Consider the following 25,494-nt stretch of genomic DNA (forward strand, 5'->3'; position numbering starts at 1 on the left):
TGATATCATTGTTGTAAATCAGATTAATTTGTGGTATTGAATGCTACATGCATTTTTTTAAACAAAATAAAGTGGCTACAGCACGATAACTAAACAAAACCAAAAACTACTCTTGGTGTTATGGTTCAAACACCTGCCGCCTCTCACTCTGCTATGCGGAGCGCGCCTCGGGATATGCCCACGGGCACTCCTCTCCTGCTGCAATCATTCTGCAATCAACACACCTGACGCTGATGAGACACCTGCCTTCATAAGCCAGTGCGTCCTGCGTTCCAGTGCCAGAACGTAGCTACTTGTACCTGTACAGTAAGCCTCACACGCTTCTCGCTTCCTTGCTCATATACTTCCTCGCTCTTTGTGTTTCCCCTTCGTTGTGCTCATTGTGTCTTGTCCTGTGTCGTCATCCAACAGCCCTTCGTCATTCCCTGGTTTCGAGATGTGTGTCTCGTCTCCCTGGATCCCCTCTGGACTCTCTGCTGCCTTTCTGGATCTCTACCTCACGCCTACCCCCGGACAATGACGCCTTGCTCCAGCCCCAGACCTCATGCCGGTCCCTGGACCTCCGAGCCTACCTTGCCCTTTCTGGACATCCGCACAGATCTCAACAGGTACCTTCAACACCACCTGGTAACACTCGTCATATAATCGCTACACATAATCACAACGTATACATTTGGATTAATCACACACTTCATTTATATATTTCAATAAACACGCTGCAAGCTAACGACGTCCCTGCCTCTGTGCTGTCTTCTTCTCCACTGTACCGTTACACTTGGCTAGCATTTTAATAATTTGGGTTTTCCCCTCAAAGCCTTCTTGTATACAGAGACTTGTTACCCAAGTTTGTAAACAAAAACATCCCCCAAAAATGTTTAGTAATATTAAGAACAATAAATCACTTTATTATCATTAATATACCATACAGCAGTGGTCCCCAACCTTTTTATATTTACGGACCGGTCAAGGCTTGACAATTTTACCACAGACCAGCATGATCATTTTAACTCACTGTAACGCTAAATCAATGGGAGCCCTGAGCTTGTTTCTCTGCAACGAAACGGTCCCAACTGGGGGTAATGGGAGACAAAGACACCCGAAGTGTGTTGCTTATGTCCAATCTGCTCCGCTGTTTTCTTTTGGTGGCTGTCACTGCAGAAAATCCCGCGTCACACAGATAGGATGTCGGAAATGGCAACAGGGTTTTCAGTGCTGTGGTGGCGATCTCGGGGTATTCTGCCATGACTTTAATCCAGAACACCGGCAGAGTTGTTGTCTCTAACACACTTTTAAGGCTGCCGTCATTTGCGATCTCCAGCAGTTGATCTTCTTCTTGCACAGACATGATGGATTCACCTGCTTTGTTGACAAATGGGTTGCGGATCCATTCCATGGCAGTTTGTGGATCCTTTGAAGTTGGGAAGTAGCACTCGAACTCTTCTAAAAACACAGACAGGTGATCGTGCACCAGCTTGGTGAATGAAGGCGCAGGCTCAGTCTCACACAAAATCCCTGTTTATGTTTGAGAGCCGGTCACCGCATATTATGCAGCATATTATGCTTGGTACGTGGGAATCACCTGTTGCGATAAATCCATATTTCAAGTAGGACTCCTGGTATTGTCTGTTAAAAGCTTTCTTTTAGTTGGAAGTCGTAGGCTGTTCTTCTCTCTCTTCACTGTGCCTTTTCCCCTTCACAAATAAACTTTCCAAAGACTTCTTTTTTTTACTCATTTTGCTAGCTGGGTTAAATGTTGGCGCTCAAGTGACCAAGATATAAACGAGAGAATCCGGTCATTTTTTTAAATAAAATACTTTTTAAAATAAAAGATTGTTCGGGCTCAGATAATAAATACAACGGAAATAACTAATTATTTCTTATGCGTCCCGGTACCAGTCGATTCACGGACCGGTACCGGGCCGCGGTCCGGGGATTGTGGACCACTGCCATACAGGAACGATCAACCCTACTTTACATTGAAGCTTTAGCGGTTAGCTTCTTGTGTTGTCCTGCTTGGTTTGTGTGAGTGTCTAGCATACTTAGCCATTCCTTTTCCTCTAGTCCTCCAGTGATAATGTTACCTTGAGGAACCGTAGTTAATTTCCGCCAAAGCGGTGACGATTAGTATTTCAGAAGTTGCTTCGCACTTTGGATAGACTACACGTTCATTGCAGATTGCGCTCTAATTCGAACCGGTGTTCTGGCAAGACACGCACCCTCCTGAGATTTATACAACTCCTGCATGTGTGTAACAAGGACTATGGAAATATACTTGTGGCTCCCTGACCGTGCATCCATGTTGAAGGAGTCTTTCACTTGACTACAATCTTTAGCCATGTAAACAATCATCATCACCTCTGATAATTATCACTAACTACTAAATTCACCAATATGAAATACAAATCCACAACAAATTGTGTGATATTATGAGCAAAATGATTATACTTTAAAAAACAATAGTACTTATAGGGCTTACAATATGCACAGCTCAAGCAGAAATTGATAACTGATAACTAATTATACATACATAATCCCACATGCAGAAGTTGTGTGTTGATTGAGCAAAATTAAGTTATAGCGTAACGACCTGCTTGTTGTGATGCGATGTTGATGAAGGCACTTTGCCGTGAGATAGATTGGTGGATAATGAGGAAGCGTTTTGCTGCTGTAGAAACCTCTGTGCCAGTTTGAATATGGTGTTGGAACTCAGATAATAATACTTGTATGTTTAATGTGCCGACAATCCATCAAGCGATAGCTTACCAAAGTCGTACTAAAAACATTTTGACAGCTTTTTGAGCGCCGTGTGTAATGTTCTATATTCTCAATGGAACATTTAAAGTTTTGGTGTTGTTTACTGGCGTCATCTTGCAGTTTACATGTATCTCCTATGTATGACTGCCATCTACTGGTCACACTTATCATTACACCATATACCAAATAAAATTGCTTCGAGGTCGGTAAGCACAACCAGAATTTTGCCGTACATTAGGCGCACCGGGTTATAAGGCGCACTGTCGACTTTTGAAAAAAATGAAAGGATTTTAAGTGCGCCTTATAGTCCGAAAAATTCGACCTGATTAGGATTGTACACCACGCAACCATTACCTAAGACACATGGCACCAGACATAATAGCATTTATAGTAACATGAATGTATCTAAATACTGGTTGATACATCACAGCAAATCATAGCAGCCTTGGGATAACATGCAAATATATACAAGTATTATAAAAGTATAAGATATGTATGCTTTCTTGTAGCATGGAGAAATCAGAAGAATTCCATTGGGTGTTTACTGTAATCGTAAGTGTGATACTGTTTCACCATGTGACACCGACAAGTTGATGTTTTTGTCCATATTCTTTTTTCTTTTGAATTTTCTTGCAAAAAAGTGCAATATTGTAGTTCTAATATGTTTTAGCAAGTACAAGCAAGATCATTATTGATTGCATTTAAATCTGCTCTGCCTTTGGTTCTCAAACTGTGGTATGTGTACTACTAGTGGTACGTGGGCTTCATCTAGTGGTACACCAAAGACTGACTTGATTAAAGTACAGTGTTGTTTTCCTATATTAAAACACAGTGTTACTGTTCAAACTGTGTGTAATGTTACAGTGGCATAAAATATTGAATATATTTGTTAAATAAAACATTTGCCTTGTCCAGGGTGTACACCGCCTTCCACCCGAATGCAGCTAAGATAGACTCCAGCACCACCCGCAACCCCGATAGGGACAAGCGGTAGAAAATGGATGGATGGAAATAAAAAATAACTGAGCATCATTGTTTTGTCAAAGCAGAAAAGATTGGATGGCTTTCATTAGATGTACCTAATGAAGTGTTCAGTAGATATTTATTTGTGTGCTCCATTCGCACATATTTTCTCCAGGGTGTCTTCTTTTATGGTGATGCAAAAGGTCAATATGGCATTGCGGTAATGTATTTGCTGTTGATAACTGCATGGCTTGAAGAGGATGCCTATTTCTTCATGTGTGTTGACATATTCGGAAAGAACATTAGAGCAAGGACATGACTATGTGAGAAAGTATGAACGCTCACATTGACATACTGGAAAGAAAGTTATGCATTTATATCCTGAAATGTATAAATGATGATTGGTTGTATAAAACATGTGTTGTGACTGAGAGAGGGCCAAGGCATTGATCATTTCCACAGCAGGCCCTCCCTGTGGACAACGTGGACCATCCTCTCTCCCCTTGGCTACGTCTTCAAAGCGGTGTGAGAGGGAGATTAAGATATGCAAAGCATCTCAAATCATTTGTATATATATATTTTTTTACCCTTTGGTAGATTGTACAATATGAAAATACAGTGCTTTGACTATTACCCCCGTCCCCATTGTGGACTCCTTCCGTTTCTTGGGCACCACCATCACCCAAGACCTCAAGTGGGAGCCGACCATCAGCTCCCTCATCAAGAAGGCCCAGCAGAGGATGTACTTCCTGCGGCAGCTGAGGAAACTTAAGGTGCCGACCGAGATGCTGGTGCAGTTTTACTCAGCCGTCATAGAGTCCATCCTGACCTCCTCCATCACTGTGTGGTTCCCCGGCGCCACAGTCCAGGATAAGCATAGACTGCATTGCATCGTACATTCTGCTGAGAAGGTGATTGGCTGCAAGCTCCCATCCCTCCAGGACTTGTTCTCCTCCAGGACCAGGAGGCGTGTGGGTCGGATCACAGCTGACTCTTCTCACCCTGGACACAAACTATTCTCCCCTCGCCCCTCAGGCAGGAGACTACGGTCCATCCAGACCCACACCTCCAGCCACCTGAACAGTTTTTTCCCCTCGGCCATCAGGCACATGAACAATAACTCCTAACAGTAGCTCCTTGAATTCCTTGAATTCCTTCTAAGTCTATAACAAGATCTGATAGCTCAGTTACAGCTCTTTTTATTACCAAATATGTGTTTTATGTTGCACGATTGCACCAAGAAAAATTCCTAGTTTGTGCACCCGTTCTCAAACAATGGCAATAAAACTATTCTGATTCTGATTACAAAACTTGCAACAGTGCTGCTTGCAGTGTTAATTTAAACACATCAAATTGGTTTTCAAGTTTCACTTTTATTCCGCTTCATTCTAATCAAATCACACACATTTTCGATTTCAACAATTTACTATATTTTGTTTCCCCAAATTCAAACATCCCACGCTGGCAATTTGTTTTTCTAATGTTCTATTATACGTCTGCTTTTGTAATACATTTATAAGAATTATTCAATTACCATGAATTTCCCAACACTCTAAATTAATGTCACAGAATTTGCTCCATTTGATTTTAAAGACAAGTGCACAAAAAATGAGCACCAGTTTGTTGTTATGGTTTCTTTCTTAATCTTTTAGAACTTCCTCCGAGTTGGGGTGGGACTCTTCACACCTCTTCCCGGGGCTGCCCTGGGAGGGGTGGGGCTATGAGCGGGGCGGGCGGGGCTTGGGGCTGGCGAGGTCTTGGTTTCAGGGAGCTCAATGGGGAGTTTGGGCGGGATTATTGTTTTAGTCGTCACGGTCGGTTTTGCCTCTGGGATTTTGTCACCTTGACGATACACGCTGACCTGAAGTACGAGAGACCAATATTTACGAATACAATCAGAAAACATTTCTACCACAGAGTTATTTTATCATTATTCTTAATAGAAAATATGGGTTTAGTGCTAAAACTCACCACAACATCCACAGACTCCCCTCCAAATTTGTTCTGGATAATCATTGAGAATTTTCCAGAATCCTCCATGGTCACACCTTTGATTGTAAGACTGGCAAACTTTCCCTGATCCAGAGAGATCACGTACTGGAACATGAAAAGAAAGTGTCAACGGTGGCTCTTTATTCTGGATCGAATATATACAATACATTAAGAAGTGTTATACTGTATAAAAATGTTTAATGGCATTAGCGCAAAGTAAAGATTTTGTTAACTATCAATATACCATATAAGTATTGATTAACCATTATTGTCTGTGGTCAAATGAGCTACTGCTAAAAAAGTATGCTAATATACACCACAGTGATATTATATTGCAATTAACCCCTTAAATTCCTAACCAGTTTCTATTGATTGTGTGGAAAGTGTTGATATATATCACATGGAAGCAACTGACACAAAATAGAATATTATGCATTACAATTATTTCATAGTTTCACATTTCTCAGCAGAAATCAGTAAACCAGTCATCCAACTCATAATGACTGGTATACACAAGCTACGGAGATGATATCGTTGGAAAGAAAACTGCATTTAGATGAGATAGTAATGATGTCTTTAAATCTGGGATTCATTATACTGTATGAATTAGTTTTAACTATTAAATGAACCCAAAATAAGACATGTTCTTCCCTGTGGTGAATGAATATGACTATCAGTCTTGACTATCACACTGTAGTGTGATAGTCAAGCGTATTAATCAGCAGTGCGTCGTATAATCCGGTGCGCCCTATGGGCCGGAAAATATGGTATTCTATACAATATACTGTGCATCTGTCCTATGTACTGTATGAACATCCATGTTTATTTGTGTTTCTTTTATCAGCTTCAAAAGCCTTGGTGGTGGTGGTGGTGGTGGTAGCTGTGTTGCGGTGAGGCACCCTGAGGTTTGGCAAACACAGCACCAAGGAAAAGGAAGTTCTTGTTTTAGACACACATTGTTACCAGGTGAGGGAATAAATAAAGACGCGAGACAACTTTCAATACGTATTCCTTGCGGAACTCCTCCTGTGCCATTTCTCTGACTTAAACACTTCAAAGCATCCAGGCTCCACGGCAATGCTGATGATGTAATAGCAGGAACCCCCTCTGACTGACTAGGGACACACTGTCACATTTGTAGATGCAGGCTGGCAAGTAGGCCATTAAAGTATGGAAAGAGAGAGATTAATTTTATTTTTCTGGTTGTATTGACTTCAGCACCTTAAGTGTGGAGATCCAAGCTATGATTTTAAAGGATGCACAGATGGATGCTAGATCGAACAAAACGACCACACTGTGTGTCATGCTGCATGTCCAGTAAGCAGCAACAAAGTGTTTTAATTATTAAGGAGATCTGAAACAAGGGCATATAAAGGTGCTGGATTTATTCCAGAGAGATGTTTGTATTTCTTTATTTTGTATTACCTGATCGTCCCGCTCAACCTCCACTCCGTTCTTTAGCCAAGTGACCTGAGGTTTGGGGTCCCCGCACACTGTGCACGTTAAGCTCAGAGTCTACAAGAGGCACACACATGTTCACACTGCACAACAACAACCTATCACAACCACTCAGGTGTGTACCTTCTTTTCCATAATGGTGACGACGTCAGGCAGCCCACCAATCACCTTACCACGGTCTGCAGCAAATCAGCGATAATTCCAAAAAGTGCATATTTTCCAGTGTAATGCACAATATACCCCCAAAAGGTATTGTGTACATTAAACCGTAATAGTTGTAAAAACAGAATGAAGGATGCACACTCACGCTTATCAGCATAAGCCTCCGCCCTAACAAATAAGGGAAATGTATTTTAGTCCAGATAACAAACAATGTCAAAGAGGTTTAAACTATGCTGATATGGATCTAATTTGAAAACATTGACTTACTTGAGTCTCTGGAACTCAGCGTATGCTTTGTCATAAACTGTAAAACAAAAAACAAACATAACTTTACTTCAAACAAATTCAACAATAGCTTCTGTTGCAGACTCTTTCAAAAAAAGGTTTCATCATTAGAAATTAAAATGTTTTTGGTGACAGTTTCAGACTTTCCCAGATAAATTTGTTATTAATTACATTAATTTAACACAAAAACAATTTATTAAAGAGTGATTGATTTTGCTTTAAAGTTCGAACTAAGATAGAGAAAAATAGCACTAGATGCATTAATCCCTTTGGATAGTTGGCATTCTGAATGTTAGCCATTGTAGTTGAGTGTTGAAAGGGAGGTTAGTACTGTTAGGCCTGGGGAATAAATTGATTTAATCGGTAAATTAAAGTTTTTGGAAGATTTCCTCAGCGGTGATTCACACACAATAGCAACAACATGGCAAATGTTAACACGAAAGAGAGCAGAACGTTTGCTACACCGAAAAACATTGTGTCGTCAGTGGCTTGGATTTACGGCAACAAGCATGTAACAAGTGACTAGACGCTGCAGAGTTTGTTTAAAAAAGGCAGCAACACAAACGTATTACAGCATATGAAAAAGAGGCATCCAGCCAAGTGGAAACATGCAACTTGTTACAAGGCGAACAAGACTGTAACAACATAAGCATGAACAAACTCCTGCCTAAAAGCAACTTACTTTTGTTAAATAATTTAAACAAAGTTTAATAAAAAAGAGCACAAGAGAACCATCACCAAAAAGCTAAATAATATGTGGCGCCCATACAGTGGAAAAGTCTGTGTTAATCCACTAAAAGTATAGAGCCCTCTCAATGTTGGACTTTATTATTTGCATAAAATGTACAATGCAAAAATTTTGTTTGCAGGCCTACTGAAACCCACTACTACCGACCACGCAGTCTGATAGTTTATATATCAATGATGAAATCTTAACATTGCAACACATGCCAATACGGCCGGGTTAATTTATAAAGTGCAATTTTAAATTTCCAGCTAAACTTCCGGTTGAAAATGTCTATGTCTATTGACGGCGTGGCGAAGTTGGTAGAGTGGCAGTGCCAGCAATCGGAGTGTTGCTGGTTACTGGGGTTCAATCCCCACCTTCTACCATCCTAGTCACGTCCGTTGTGTCCTTGGGCAAGACACTTCACCCTTGCTCCTTATGGCTGCTGGTTAGCGCCTTGCATGGCAGCTCCCGCCATCAGTGTGTCAAAGTGGAAATACTGTCAAAGCGCTTTGAGTACCTTGAAGGTAGAAAAGCGCTATACAAGTGTAACTCATTTATTTATCATTTATGTATGATGACGTATGCGCGTGACGTCAATAGTTAAACGGAAGTATTCGGACACCATTGAATCCAATACAAAAAAGCTCTGTTTTCATCTCAAAATTCCACAGTATTCTGGACATCTGTGTTGGTGAATCTTTTGCAATTTGTTTAATGAACAATGAAGACTGCAAAGAAGAAAGTTGTAGGTGGGATCGGTGTATTAGCGGCTGCCTGTAGCAACACAACCAGGAGGACTTTGACTTGGATAGCAGACGCGCTATCCGACGCTAGCCGCCGACCGCACGGATGATCGGGTGAAGTCTTTCGTCCTTCCGTCGATCGCTGGAACGCAGGTGAGCACGGGTGTTGATGAGCAGATGAGGGCTGGCTGGCGTAGGTGGAGCGCTAATGTTTTTATCACAGCTCTGTGAGGTCCCGTTGCTAAGTTAGCTTCAATGGCGTCGTTAGCAACAGCATTGTTAAGCTTCGCCAAGCTGGAAAGCATTAACCGTGTATTTACAGGTCCATAGTTTAATAGTATTGTTGATTTTCTGTCTATCCTTCTAGTCAGGGGTTTATTTCTTTTGTTTCTATCTGCATTTAAGCACGATACTATCATGTTAGCTCCGTAGCTAAAGTGCTTCGCCGATGTATTGTCGTGGAGATAAAAGTCACTGTGAATGTCCATTTCGCGTTCTCGACTCTCATTTTCAAGAGGATATAGTATCCGAGGTGGTTTGAAATACAAATCCGTGATCCACAATAGAAAAAGGAGAGAGTGTGGAATCTAATGAGCCAGCTTGTCCCTAAGTTATGGTCAGAGCGAAAAAAGATGCGTCCTGCACTGCACTCTAGTCCTTCACTCTCACGTCCCTCATCCACGAATCTTTCATCCTGGCTCAAATTAATGGGGTAATTGTCGCTTTCTCGGTCCGAATCGCTCTCGCTGCTGGTGTAAACAATGGGGAAATGTGAGGAGCCTTACAACTTGTGACGTCACGCTACTTTCGGTACAGGCAAGGCTTTTTTTATCAGCGACCAAAAGTTGCGAACTTTATCGTCGATGTTCTCTACTAAATCCTTTCAGCAAAAATATGGCAATATCGCGAAATGATCAAGTATGACACAGAATGGATCTGCTATCCCTGTTTAAATTAAAAACATATTTTCAGTAGGCCTTTAAAGTTTAATTTTATTCAGGACGGAAGATTAAAGTTTGCACTTTATTGACCTCAATATTGGAGTTTATTCATTAGTGTGCAATGTGAAATGCTACCTTTCTGTTTACAGAAGTATTTTATTCAAGACAGATGTTTTGCCTCATAGAGCATGTTTTTTATTTATTAAAAAAAAAAATTATATACAAAGGCGCAATTTGAATATTTGCTAAAAATACCAACTTTATAAAAATGAGTAAGATGTTCATGCTATGTATCCTGTAAGTTTATGCCATTGATTGTCTCCATTCAAACTACTAGCTTATGATCAAATAAAAGCAAAATTTGTTTTGAATTATATTTGTATCATATTTATTAGTTTCTTTAAAAGTAGGTAAAAGAATCGTAAGACAAATTTTTGGTGAAAAAAATTGGAGATTGTATTTTTCGGCCATATCGAAAGATACTGTATCTCATTGAGGTCATTAAATGGGCAACCTATTTCATCGACATTTTAATGTCTCCAGAGAGCGCAATGGTATACCCGGCATCCAAAGTATTTCCCTGATATGCCCTCATATGTACCTCGATGGACTTTGCGTGGCAGTGGGGTTGTAACTGTTGCTACTAATAATTATTATAATTTGTTTTATTTCTCTAAAAACAGAATAATAAGGGAATTCAAATCAAAATGCATAAAAGTTCATAAGAAGGCTATTTTTAAGTTACTATGGTTAAAAATGTAATGTCATGCCTTTTTTGTTAAGTTTGAGGGCATACTTTTATTTTGAAGTTCCTCGTTTGGTTTGTCGTCTGATGTAAGGAAGCTACTTCCGGGTATGAGAAAACATTGTTGATGCCATGTGAAGGCAGAAAGAGAGAGACTGACTGTCACAAAGACTAAAAGGTGTCACAAGGACTCTAAGAGTTTGGGCTATAAGAGCCTGAAGATCACAATTTCCTCCTAAAAGAAGCATGCAGGCCAACGAGGTATTTGTTTGTCATATCTGTTTGTATTTACTTCGGTAAAATGTTTGATCCACATGCTGTGCATGTTGTTATTTTTACGTTCATAACCTGCTTTATTTTATTTCAGTTTTCACGGTGAATTTGAAGGGAAAGGAAGCCTTCAAATAAATCAGTTCAAGAAAGCCATTGTGTCTGTGCTATTTGGAGGGAGTTACAGTGAAAACTCGCACTGTTCAACGACGCAGTGGACAACGCTGAGACTGTCGGCAACTTAAAAGAACCTGGACAGAGCAGCTGTGACGGAGCATCCCCCCTCCCTTTTTCCCCTCTCGCGCACACACACTCAAAAGGAAGAAACACAGGTAATCACAGCGTTTTCAGTAGGCTGTTAAGAAGCCAATAAGGAACACTGGACACTTAAAGAGTGATTAAGAAGACACTGACATGTATGAAGATACTGTAGAGTGTGTGGTAAACGTCTGGATTTATCTGCTCATTTAATTTAAGTTAAAAGAACCTTGTCAAACAAGAGACATTTAAAGGACGCTAAGATTAAAGGACACTACACTTTTTTCATTTTTTGATATCACTCCAAGTTAAAAGGGCGTTTTGCTAAATAAGTGAAAGTAGGCTATTGGCCATTTAATTTAATATTGAAGCTTTCCTATTGTCTTTGATATTTTCTAATTGCCTTTGATTGTATATATTGAAGTTTTGAAGCGATCTAAACTGCATATCTTTGGAGTGTTTTGCAAAGTGATATTCAAAGGTTGAATTTAAGATTTGTATTTGTTTAAGCTCTAAGGTATTTACATTTAAGGTATCTACATTTTATTGATATTTGCATTGGACAAGTTCATCTAAGGGTGATTTAAAATTTCTTCTATTGCTAATATTTTCTGTTGATACATATTGAACAATTTAAAAACATTTAAAAGTGTGTTTAATTTAACTGATTTAAAATGTCAAAGTCAGGTGGGCCTACAGAACAGGTAAGGGACAGTGACAGGGACAAGGAAGATGTCCTACTGACACCTGTACAGGCTTATGAGAGTGGTGATGAAGAGGAAAAGCAGCAAGAGGGAAATCAAGAGCTGAGGAGAGGTGCAAGACTAAGAACCCTAACAGAAAAGGGTAAAGGAATGCAAATGATGAAAATCAACGCACTTCAGTTTAAGTTCAACGCCAGTTATGGAAGATGGAGAGCTCAGGCTAAAGCTGCTAAGACACCATTATCATCAAAAGAGCCTTTGGATGAGTCATTGGTTGATTCCATTATTGGGGAAATCAAACGTCTTTCTGCAGATGTCATGAGTGCTTATGAAGAGCTACGCCAAGTTTCAACTCCAGAACAGGAAACACGCCGAAAAGTTGACGTGTGTACACAGACTTCCATTTTTATTCTCTCTGTAGCTGCAAGCCGTCTGGATGGACATTTTCCAGAAGAAGAGCTAGAATGGCCAGAAGCTGGTTCTATATTTGACTCAACTTGTAAAAGTTCGGTCATGTCTATTTGGAAAGACTACACAGTGCAAGGAAGCACCAAGTCTTCTGTGGGTCGCCAAGAAGCTGCCGCTGAAGCTGCTGCAAGCCAAGCTGTTCTAAAAGTGCTACAAGAGCAAGAAAGAGAACAATTGGAATTAAACCGTCTTGAAGAAACAGCTAGAAAGAAGATAGCTGAACAAGAGGCAGCAGCCAGAAAACGTCGCTTACAGCAAGAAGAACGTCGCTTACAGCAAGAAGAAGAGGAAGCTAAAATAAAAGCTCAATTAGAAGAAGAGCATGTAGCTCTACAAAGGACTCTAGAGGAAAAACGGAGAAAGATAAAGACATTGGAGACAGTGAAAAGTCTTAATGCAGCAAAGGCGAGAATGCTGATATATGATCAAGGGAGTGTCAAAGAAGAGCGGAGTGACGTGCTAGGAGATGAATTTGAAGAAGATGAACAAGTATCTGCACCCCCAAGTCATCTGTCAACACATAGGTCTTCCGTATCAAAAGTTAAGAAAACCTCCAATGACAGTACAGCAGAGCTCGTTAAGATGCTAGCGGGTGCTTTAAGTGCCAACAGAATCCCAATTCCTGAACCTCCAACATTCAGTGGGGATCCATTGAAATATAGTAACTGGAAACTATCTTTTCAAATTTTGATAGACCAGAAGAACATACAAGAGAATGATAAATAAATAAATGATAAATGGGTTATACTTGTATAGCGCTTTTCTACCTTCGAGGTACTCAAAGCGCTTTGACAGTATTTCCAAATTTACCCATTCACACACACATTCACACACTGATGGCGGGAGCTGCCATGCAAGGCGCTAACCAGCAGCCATCAGAGGCAAAGGGTGAAGTGTCTTGCCCAAGGACACAACGGACGTGACTAGGAAGGTAGAAGGTGGGAATTGAACCCCAGTAACCAGCAACACTCCGATTGCTGGCACAGCCACTCTACCAACTTCACCACGCCGTCCCAATGAGAAGATATACTACCTACGAAGATACATAGGTGGTCAAGCCAAGAAAGCCCTTGATGGTTACTTCCTGCTCGGAACTGAATCTGCCTATGCTGCTGCATGGGAGATTCTAGAGGAGCGATACGGAAACCCATTTACAATTGCAAAAGCATACAGAGACAAGCTCCAAGCGTGGCCTAAGATGGGTTCTAAGGATAACCTTGAGCTCCGAGAGTTCACAGATTTTCTACGCAGTTGTGAGGCTGCCATGGTTAACATCAAGGCATTGGAGATTCTGAATGACTGTAATGAAAACAGGAAGATCCTTTCTAAGTTACCAGATTGGCTGACCGCAGCTTGGAATCGAAAGGTTATGGAAATGGAACGAGAGAAAGAACAATTCCCCTCTTTCAGTTATTTTGTCAGATTTCTATCTTGGGAAGCTAAAGTCGCCTGCAACCCTATCACTTCAGTGCAGTCACTGAAATCAAGTGAGACCGACAAGCCAAGGTCCCAAAGACAACAAAGCTTTGGAGCAAAGACGTTGAACACAAGTTCTAATGAAAAGACACAGACAAGTTTCAATGAAAAGACTGCAAACTCCAAGGAAAAGATTGTCATGACATGCATTTTCTGCAAAAGGAACCATCATACATTGCATAAATGCAGGAAGTTCATGGAGAAAGCTGTGGCGGACAGAGTCAAGTTCATCCAAGCTGAAAGTTTGTGCTTTGGTTGTCTTCAGTCTGGACACCGCTCAAAGAACTGCAGCAATAGGAGTGTTTGCGACACATGCGAAAAGAAGCATCCAACTTGTCTGCATGAGGAGCGAACCAAAGATGAACAAAAGCCACCGCAAGCCGAACCAAGTACAAGTCAAGAAAATCCTAATGAAAGACCTCAAGCACCCCAAAACAAAGAAAGAACCAAAGATGCTACTTCATGTAGAGTAATACTTCAAAAAGCTAACATACAAACGGCTGCAATAATCCCAGTCTGGCTTTCATCCACAACTCAACCAACGCAAGAGGCCCTTGTGTATGCTCTGTTGGATTCTCAAAGCGATACAACCTTTGTTCTGAGTGAAGTAGCAGATGCGTTGGAAGTGGACAAAGAGCAAGTCAAGCTTAAACTTTCTACTATGACTGCAATAACTACAGTAGTAAGCTCCCAAAGAGTAACCAACCTGCAAGTAAGAGGCTTTTATTCAGGTGAGAAGATTGCCTTAACACCAGTCTAAACGCGTGAGTTTATTCCGACGAACAGAACTCATATACCTACGGGTGAAACCGCAAAAGCATGGTCCCATCTAGAGCATCTCCAAGATGAGATACCACCTCTGCAAGACTGCGGAGTAGGTTTGCTCATCGGGTACAATTGCTCACAAGCCTTACTTCCCAGGGAAGTCGTGTCTGGCAAAGAAAACCAGCCCTACGCCCAGCGTACAGACCTTGGATGGAGTATTATTGGTCACCGGAATCCCTATGTAGACTACGGCGATGCCATCGGAGTCAGCCATCGCATTGTAGCGAGACAAGTGACACCAGGTTTGAAGCCTTATCTCAACCTCAAAACTGAAGTACACTATGTGTGTCGAACCAAAGTGAAGGAGATTACTCCCTCGGACATTATCAAAGTCCTTGAATCAGACTTCTTTGAAAGAGCTGTAGAAGATGTTCCAGTGTCTCAGGAAGACCTCAAGTTCCTGTTAAGATGAGAGAGAACATCACACAAAATGCAAATGGTCACTACGAAATGCCATTACCGTTCAAAGAGGAACGACCAAACTTGCCCAACAACAAGATGTGTGCAGTACACCAACTAAACTGTCTTGAAAGAAGACTAAAGAAAGACCAAAAGTACTACAAAGACTATGTACATTTTATGGATGACATAAAAGAGTGCACGGTGGGAGAAATCAAGGAAGATGATCCTGAACGCCGCAAAGCTGTCGTGTGTAACACCAAGGCAGAAGAAGATAGATCATTGCTGAATCGCCTGAAGAAATTCTCTGATTGGTCAAGAGGAGTAAGAGCAATTGCCAGATTGAAACGATGTGGAAAAGAACACAAAGGTGTGAAACAAAGAACTAATGAAAGTACAAGTCTGGAAGAAAGAAAAGAAGCAGAACTTGCTATCATCAAGCTAGTTCAAGCAGAAGTATTCTCAGATGAGATAAAGAGCTTGGAACGTAAAAAAGCAGTTCTCAAGACGAAAGACAGTAAGCTGTGCAAGTTAAATCCATTCTTGGATGAAGAAGGCATCTTAAGAGAAGAAGGCCGCTTGAGTCAAGCCACGTTGCACCCACACGTGAAGCATCCGGCAATACTCCCAAAGAGCAGCCATATCACAGCCTTGCTTATTAAGCACTTCCACGAGAAGGTGCATCATCAAGGACGTGGAATGACGATGAACGAACTGCGAGCCAATGGATGGTGGGTCCTAGGATGCAGCAGTGCCGTCTCGTCACACATTTTCAAATGTTTCAAGTGTCGAAAGTACAGAAGGAGTACTGAAGAACAGAGAATGAGTGACTTACCTGAAGATAGAACAGAGACTACTCCACCTTTCATTTACACCGGCATAGACTGCTTCGGTCCGATCTATGTTAAAGATGGAAGGAAGGACATGAAAAGATTTTTGAATCTACAATCAAAGCAAAAGTGGCTCAAGAACAGAAGGAACATGAAGGTCAATGACTTCGTCCTTCTGAAAGACGACCTGGCACCACGCAATGAATGGAAGCTGGCCAAAATCACAGATGTCTACCCAGGGTCAGATGGTAGGGTGAGGAAACTAAAACTGATGGTTAGTGAAACCACATTTGATAAAAAGGGAAAGCCCACAACTAAAACAGTGTTTCTTGACAGACCTGTACAGAAGGTGGTTATTCTGCTTGAAGCAGAGTGAGTTTAAGTTTCATGTTTTTGCTTGAGTGCAATTTCATTGTAAATGTATAAGAACAGAAGAAGTTTATTTTGAAGTTAAAAATGTTTAAAAGAAATCCCACATTTAAGGTTTGTGTGATTTGGTGCGAGTGTAACTGTTGCTACTAATAATTATTATAATTTGTTTTATTTCTCTAAAAACAGAATAATAAGTTCATAAAAGGGAATTCAAATCAAAATGCATAAAAGTTCATAAGAAGGCTATATTTAAGTTACTATGGTTAAAAATGTAATTTCATGCCTTTTTTGTTAAGTTTGAGGGCATACTTTTATTTTGAAGTGTCTCGTTTGGTTTGTCTTCTGATGTAAGGAAGCTACTTCCGGGTATGAGAAAACATTGTTGATGCCATGTGAAGGCAGAAAGAGAGAGACTGACTGTCACAAAGACTAAAAGGTGTCACAAGGACTCTAAGAGTTTGGGCAATAAGAGCCTGAAGATCACAATTTCCTCCTAAAAGAAGCATGCAGGCCAACGAGGTATTTGTTTGTCATATCTGTTTGTATTTACTTCGGTAAAATGTTTGATCCACATGCTGTGCATGTTGTTATTTTTACGTTTATAACGTGCTTTATTTTATTTCAGTTTTCACGGTGAATTTGAAGGGAAAGGAAGCCTTCAAATAAATCAGTTCAAGAAAGCCATTGTGTCTGTGCTATTTGGAGGGAGTTACAGGGGTCGTTATCCCTAAGCTAGGTGTATGCCTCACTGCAATCATTCCTCCTTTTTCAGAGCCAATTGCTGCTTTTTTTTGGCAGCACTTCTTGATACGGCTTTGGTAGATGTAGCAACAAACCCCCGGCATTCCACTTCCGCTTGAAAAATGATTGCCTTCCAGCATTTCTCAGATGATTCTGCAACTAAGTCAGAAAATGTGTTGTTCTTCCTCTCAAAAGCTTCTCCAACCTCATCTTCTTATGGCGCTGTCAGGTCCATGACACAATCCAGCTTTGCTGTTAGAAACCACAGGATTATCCCTGGCCAGATTGTCGTTGTCACTATCTTAGAGGAAAACCCTAGCTTTTTTTCCAGGTCTACTTCCAACCTTGAGCAGCCTGCAGAACGTTTGGTTGGTTTTGTTTGGTGCTCTTGAGGATGGCTTGCTGATATAGACTGTGTGAAGTGGACCTTGTTTGATAACAATAATAATGGTAACAAATAGTTGACAGTGCCTCCTTTCTGGACACCTTAAGCCCTTTACGCTGATAACCCATTATTAATTCTGGTAATGGTAAGCTACATCTGTCGCCACAGCTACCCGGGGGTACACTGACGGTAAAGAGGCTGCCAGTTTGTGCCAAACACTACCACCAAGCATTCATTCACTTTTATACACCAGCGTGGGCAGCACTGAAGACTAACGATGATGGAAATGATAAACAAGAGGACTGACCATCACCACTAAGTTCCAGTGTGCGCTTGTGTGAGTCTTCAGGGTCGGTTATCACGATGGAGTACTTCCCTTTGTCCTTGTCGGTTGGTTCAACCACCTAAGCATCAATAAGTCCATTAAGCCACATCATTTCAACAGTGTCCGTCTGTTTCATTTTACCTGTATGACTAGGACTCATGTTTTATTCATTCTGCAGGTAATTATGATGATGACACTTTATGGTACAAGGTAAAAAAAAAAAATAGAAGATGGTGTTTCAATAATTTATTTTAATGAAACCTAAAAGGTATGAGGTGGAGATTATTTGTTTCATTCACCTAGAGGTCATCTGGCTCTAACCTTTGCACATGCACTCCCATGCAAATCACCCACGGAAGAATGCACCTAAATGTAGAGAAGAAAAAGCTAATACCTCCATTGTTGCCATAGCAGGGGTTCCTCCTATTACAATCTTGTCACTGGGGGAGAGTTTCTTCTCACTGTGGAGACACCAGCAAAAGGGAGAGAAGTTAGGGTTGTGCGAGTCTGTACGTAATTATTGTTTATGTGTGAGTGTGTGCAGTCTACTTCAGACGTAATGGAAAACCATGTTTACATGCCAGCCTAATGTTACGCTTAGGGATAGCAATTTCTCCCTCTCTTGCGATCTGTCACTCTCTCTCATGTGCACTCACAGAAGGCGCGAGCATAGGTTACAAATCTCATCTCCGTAATTTGTGTTCTCTGAATAATTAAATAACCTGAAAAGCCTCCACTAACCCGTGTCACCCTTCTGCCTTCTTTCCTCTTTATTCTTTCCATCCGCTCCCTGCCTGCTCTTGTACACCATTTCCACCCGTGTCCACATTTCACATTCTCTAGGGCCCCATGGAGTGCTTTTAAGTGCACAAATGTCCTCGCTTCTTCATAGAAAATGACAGGGGGTGATTTTTGTCACAAAACAGGCCAATTTTACTGCAATAACAGGAATAATGAAAGTGTTTGCAACAGCCCTCCCAAAGTGTATTGTTTTTGCCTCGACTTCAGAGAAAAAACAAACAACTCGTGTTTTGTTATCAGCAGCTCTACTTTCATTATTCCTGCCATGGCAGTAGCAGTGATTGCAGTCATGAGTTTAAAGCGGTGAGAGGCGCGCACTGAAACAATGCCTTACCCGTAGTACCAAGTGATGTTCATCTCTGAGGTATAATACTTCATGGCACATTGCAGCTGAATGCCAGTGGCCGTGCAGTGGATCACCAACTCCTGTGCAGTTGCTCCTGGGGAGGGATGGAGGTGAGGGAGGGTTGTAGAGGTCATTTTTGAAAATCACACAGCCACTTTTGCACTGGTGAGAGCCACTTTGCACTTTCCCCCAACATAAAAGGAAGTGCAATTCAATTCTAGCCTACATGCATGAAGAGACTAAAAGAGAATCATCATTTTTAAGAAAGTATTTTGGATGAAACATTCTTCTTTCTCTTCCTTTACCTTTCTGCACTACATAAGGGTAAATTATTGAACTCGAATATAACAATTTGTAGCTTTTGTAGGGTCAAAAAATGTACAAACTAAAAGACAACTTTTTATGGGTGTAGAAGGGCAAGACACCTACCAGCCAGTCGGGTGATCTGGTTTATGGTCTCTTCAAATACTAGAAAAATAAGACACACAAATGAAGAGGGTGTAAAGTCACAAAGCTGCCGTCTGGCTGCTGCTTAAAAGGATGAAAACAATTAAACTTAATGTGTTGATTTGCAATTGAGAATCATGTGCCATCTGGTTAATTGGCTATTAGAAAGTCAATTATGCTGTTATTCATGTTAAATGGTATCTTGAACCATAGTGATAGATGAACTGCAGACATTAGTAAATACAATTTAATCATTTAAATACAGCAGCACACAGAGGTCAGGAATGTACACCCACTGGACACTTCATTAGGTTCGCTTGCACAAAGCAAACAAATGAATCTGAAATGTGGGCTCTTGTGTAACTGAATGAAGTAAGTATTACAAGGACTTATCACAATGATGCAGTTCTGTATCTAAAACTGTCAATCAAAAAAGAGTGTGTTTGATGATGGATTGTGTGTTGTGTACCTAATGAAATGGCTGGTGACATTACAGAATTAGTATTTAACCATGATTTTAACCCTAAACTTATATGAGAAAAAATAGATAACCATATCATATTTTCTGAGAAATGCTTCCAGGCCTGTGGGTGAACAAGCTGTCACATCTAGCTATTTTTATACAGCAGTTAAAGGTTACAAGATTTGAAATTGGATGGGGATTTAAAGTGAACGGCATAGCCACAGATGCAGTGTTCCTACCTAAAATATGCTCTGTTCTTCACCCTTTTTTTAATGAGCTAGCTCCATATTAGTGCATACATTTATTGTGTGAGTTGATCTTCATTTTTGCCCTTATTAATAAATGCAGTGAATAATTCAGTTTGTTTACCTTTTCCAGAAATGTCAATTTGGCTCATGTCCTTTCCTCTATCATCACTGATGGTGGCTTTGTAAATTCCTGTTGTTTTCAGAGAAAACTGGACAACAGAAGTAGGAAATGATTATATGGCTTACATTTTTTGACACATTAACTAATTGTCAAATGTTGCAAAAATGACATTTTAGATGTTTGTGCACACCGGGATAACTTCTATTTTCATATATGTCTGTAGCATTGTAGACCTACCCACTTATGAATAGACAACTGTACAAAAATGTACTCACCAGCTTAATGGCCAGTTTACAGACTCCTGATACCAAGTCAGGCTTTACATCGGGGATTATTTCTGCGTTTTCTCTAAACCAATGGAACTCAGATTCTTTCTTCAAGTTAGCAACCTAAAATGAATAACACAATAGCAACACACAACATTTAGAGTACCGCATGGAAAAAAAACAGCAGAGTGCGTAAATAATTCATGACTAACTAATTTGCAACCATAAGATCAATGAAAACGCAAAATGATCAGCAGGAGAGCAATTAAGGTTTTGTGCATGACAATAACTAATAAATAGTGTTGTAGGTGTTGAAACAATTTATCTAGCTACTGTACAATTACAAACTAGTGGAGAATTGAGTGAGCTTTGCCCAGCTGGTGAAATTAGTGCATTATTATTTCTGCATCCAAGCTTCTTCAGTGCTTTTGGAATCAGTGTTGTGCTATATCGTGACCACCAAGAATGTAAATGCTGCATTAAGTTTGTTTGGTTAAAGCTGGTTTGAATGGGAATATGCTCAGCTCACCAGTATGTTCTGTGTTGAACTTGTCAATTAACAAAGAAGGAAGTTAGGCATTAAATAGGCTTCTCAATCAGAGGTCTGAGTCCAACTGTCTGTACTGCCTCTATTAATCTCCCTCTCTAAGGCACTTTTGATGGTGTCAACTTCATCTTTCTTTGGAGTAATTCAAAGCTAAAAGTGTTATACCTCCATTCCAAATGTTTTGTGGGTACATTTAAATGTCAAAAGTAAATCTTGCTCTAATGCTTTTAATGTAGGCAACCGCAGGCTGTATAACTCATTGCTAAGTGTGTTTAGGTTCAGTGCATGTGGGTGTTCATTAAGAGTCACTTTGGGCAGTTACTTTCACACTGCCAAAGGGATGACAAAGGCCACCCTGTCACCCTAAAGTTATAACCTGCAGTTAGTCACCCTAAATAATGTAGTGCTTCTTAACTAATCACACACAATAACCACATTATTTGCAGGATGACATCTGATGGTAAGGTATGTGTTCCCATGAGTTGATTCTCATTTGCAAATATTTCTTTCAATCTACAGTGGTACCTCAACTTGAGAGTACTAAGAGTGTTTTGAGATAACAGCTGTCTCTTGGCTAATTGCTATGCTTTAAAGGCCTACTGAAACCCACTACTACCGACCACGCAGTCTGATAGTTTATATATCAATGATGAAATCTTAACATTGCAACACATGCCAATACGGCCAGGTTAACTTATAAAGTGACATTTAAAACTTCCCGGGAAATATCCGGCTGAAACATCGCGGTATGATGACGTATGCGCGTGACGAAGTCCGAGTAACGGAAGTTATGGTACCCGTAGAATCCTATACAAAAAGCTCTGTTTTCATTTCATAATTCCACAGTATTCTGGACATCTTTTGCAATTTGTTTAATGAACAATGAAGGCTGCAAAGAAGACAGTTGTAGGTGGGATCGGTGTATTAGCAGCGGACTACAGCAACACAACCAGGAGGACTTTGTTGGAGCGCTAGCCGCGCTCACCTTGACTTCCTACGTCTCCGGGCCGCCAAACGCATCGGGTGAAGTCCTTCGTCCTTCTGCCGATCGCTGGAACGCAGGTGAGCACGGGTGTTGAGTAGATGAGGGCTGGCTGGCGTAGGTGGAGAGCTAATGTTTTTAGCATAGCTCTGTGAGGTCCCGTTGCTAAGTTAGCTTCAATGGCGTCGTTAGCACAGCATTGTTAACCTTCGCCAGCCTGGAAAGCATTAACTGTGTATTTACATGTCCACGGTTTAATAGTATTGTTGATTTTCTATCTATCCTTCCAGTCAGGGGTTTATTTTTTTGTTTCTATATGCAGTTAAAGCACGATGCTATCACGCTAGCTCGTAGCTAAAGCATTTTGCCGATGTATTGTCGTGGAGATAAAAGGCACTGAATGTCCATTTTGCGTTCTCGACTCTCATTTTCAAGAGGATATAGTATCCGAGGTGGTTTAACATACAAATCCGTGATCCACAATAAAAAAAGGAGAGTGTGGAATCCAATGAGCCAGCTTGTACCTAAGTTACGGTCAGAGCGAAAAAAGATACGTCCATCACTGCCTCTCAAGTCATTCACTGTAACATTCCTCATCTACAAATCTTTCATCCTCGCTCAAATTAATGGGGTAATCATCACTTTCTCGGTCCGAATCTCTCTCGCTCCATTGTAAACAATGGGGAATTGTGAGGAATACTAGCTCCTGTGACGTCACGCTACTTCCGGTACAGGCAAGGCTTTTTTTTATCAGCGAGCAAAAGTTGCAAACTTTATCGTCGATTTTCTCTACTAAATCCTTTCAGCAAAAATATGGCAATATCGCGAAATGATCAAGTATGACACATAGAATGGATCTGCTATTCCCGTTTAAATAAAAAAAAATCATTTCAGTAGGCCTTTAAGTTGCAAGCAAACATTTGGGTTACAAGCAGCCCTGCTATTAGTTGGCATAGCAAATGCCACAGTGAACCCCATAAGATCTGACTAAAACATTTGGTCTTACTCGCTGGCATGCGCTTATACTCAAAGATCGACATAACTTTGTTTTTCTAACCTTGGTAAGGAACAAAGCGAATGTAAAGGATAAGTGGATGGTATTCATTCAATTAAAGAAAGAAATTCTAAATAACAGAGTGATGGCTTTTCTTCTCCTTATTGTGCATCTTGAAACAGCCACACCTCAATTTTTCAGAGAGTCCTGTATTTCAGCTGAAGTTATTTGTGGATTTTTCTTTTTATCTCGAACAATTTTCCTGGCAGTTGTGCCTGAAATCTTTGCTGGTCTACCTGAATCCCTCATTTTCCACTTCTTAATCAGCGTTTGAACACTGCTGATTTTTTAGTATAAGAAACCCTACTTTTACTACGTTACATTAAGTTTCCGATCGTTACATTTATTTATATCATAAGTGTTTTTATTTATCGATGAAGGCTTGCAAAGACATTTTCTTATGTCAGCGACGCTGCTTCGAGCAGGTACTGTCACATGACTCTGTTTTGCCAATCCAACGTAAGCTGTAGTAACGTTTGAATCCATTTCACCAATCAAACAAGCACAAAGTACAGCTCTAGGAAGCCGAAATAGGTCAGTATATTTAAAGTAAATGATAAAATAGAGACCTACTTACTTGTTTAATAAGTATCAGAATGTTTCCAAATAAGACATTTTAATTATGTGACATGACGCCAACACATCCCTGCAGTTTGAGAGAACTGCTGAACAGAAACCTCCAAAAATAGTTGACTAAAATAACGATCTTTTTGTATGTCTCTGATGATTCTAATAACCACAAGTATTATTTAAACACATTAAACCATTACCAACAACATCAAAAAGCAGTGGAAATTTGTACTTATCTGTTAGATCCATAGCTTTAAAGTTACTAGTGCTAGCTTATTAGCATGTAGCATTATCTTCTTTGACTGTATTTACATTTCCACATAGCTAAACAAGCTGAAATGACCACAATTGCCCCCGAGTGTACCAGAGGCACAGTGCATATGGCCATCAGTCACATTAGAGATAAGAGCACGGAAACTAGAACTTCACACGTAGCTGTGAAAATAGAAGAAACTGAATTATTTTTACAAATCTGACTAATTTAATACATATAAACATACTGACTGTAAAAAGTGACATGATGTCAGACTGGGTAGCAAAAAAAAAATAATTAATTATTACTTTAAAACTGGGAAGCACGGTGGCACAGAGGTTAGTGCATGTGCCTCACAATACGAAGGTCCTGAGTTCAATCCCGGGCTCGGGATCTTTCTGTGTGGAGTTTGCATGTTCTCCCCGTGACTGCGTGGGTTCCCTCCGGGTACTTCGGCTTCCTCCCACCTCCAAAGACATGCAACACTAAATTGGCCCTAGTGTGTGCATGTGAGTGTGAATGTTGTCTGTCTATCTGTGTTGGCCCTGCGATGAGGTGGCGACTTGTCCAGGGTGTACCCTGCCTACCGCCCGAATGCAGCTGAGATAGGCTCCAGCACCCCCCGCGACCCCAAAAGGAACAAGCGGTAGGAAATGGATGGATGGATGGATTACTTTTAAACTATAGTAAAAATACAATTTATATCATGTGCTGTCATGTGTGTCAGTAGAGATGTTCACATTTCAGTTTACAGGAATTCTACTTCCAACTAGAGAAACCATGTTGAAGTAAAGTGTAAATGTATGTTTTACACACACTCACACACACATGAACTACAATTGTAATCCAAAAACCAATAAAAAAGAACTACTAGATACATCAGAAGTTACTCACAAGTTACTCAATACTTAAATAGTTTTTTTCACAGAATACTTACTGTAACTCATGTAATTTTTTTAGATGACTACTTTTTATTTTTACTTCAGTCATGTTATTCTAAAGTAACATTACTCTTTCTTGACTACAAATTTTTGGGTACTCTACCCACATACATATATATATATATATATATATATATATATATATATATATATATATATATATATATATATATATATATATATATATATATATATATATATATATATATATATATACATATATATGTATATATATATATATATATATATATATGTATATATATATATATATATACATATATATATATATATATATATATATATATATTAGGGCTGTGAACCTTTGGGTGTCCCATGATTCGATTCAATATCGATTCTTGGGGTCACGATTCGATTCAAAATAAAAAAAAATTTGATTCAACGCGATTCTCGATTCAAAAACGATATTTTCCCGATTCAAAATGATTCTCTATTAATTCAATACATAGGATTTCAGCAGGATCTACCCCAGTCTGCTGACATGCAAGCAGAGTAGTAGATTTTTGTAAAAAGCTTTAATAATTGTAAAGGACAATGTTTTATCAACTGATTGCAATAATGTAAATTTGTTTTAACTATTAAATGAACCAAAAATATTACTTATTTTATCT

At 40.0% G+C, this 25,494-nt stretch overlaps 1 protein-coding gene across 1 annotated transcript in view; it reads right to left on the reverse strand.

Annotated features, from left to right (window-relative positions):
* Window positions 1-5,098: 5,098 nt before the first annotated feature.
* myom2b (myomesin 2b) overlaps window positions 5,099-25,494 on the reverse strand; it is a 60,192-nt gene continuing 39,796 nt past the window's right edge. Inside the window, exons 28-39 of the mRNA XM_062026305.1 lie at window positions 20,528-20,641; window positions 20,253-20,340; window positions 19,403-19,441; window positions 18,962-19,067; window positions 18,221-18,287; window positions 17,809-17,905; window positions 7,597-7,633; window positions 7,475-7,497; window positions 7,291-7,346; window positions 7,135-7,224; window positions 5,689-5,814; window positions 5,099-5,578 (exon numbers count right to left, since the gene is read on the reverse strand). Of these exons, the coding sequence (XP_061882289.1) occupies window positions 5,366-5,578; window positions 5,689-5,814; window positions 7,135-7,224; window positions 7,291-7,346; window positions 7,475-7,497; window positions 7,597-7,633; window positions 17,809-17,905; window positions 18,221-18,287; window positions 18,962-19,067; window positions 19,403-19,441; window positions 20,253-20,340; window positions 20,528-20,641 (1,056 nt within the window). The 3' untranslated portion in view covers window positions 5,099-5,365. The remainder of the gene's footprint in view (window positions 5,579-5,688; window positions 5,815-7,134; window positions 7,225-7,290; window positions 7,347-7,474; window positions 7,498-7,596; window positions 7,634-17,808; window positions 17,906-18,220; window positions 18,288-18,961; window positions 19,068-19,402; window positions 19,442-20,252; window positions 20,341-20,527; window positions 20,642-25,494) is intronic.

Source organism: Entelurus aequoreus, linkage group LG02, assembly GCF_033978785.1.
Source record: "Entelurus aequoreus isolate RoL-2023_Sb linkage group LG02, RoL_Eaeq_v1.1, whole genome shotgun sequence".
NCBI lineage: Eukaryota > Metazoa > Chordata > Actinopteri > Syngnathiformes > Syngnathidae > Entelurus > Entelurus aequoreus.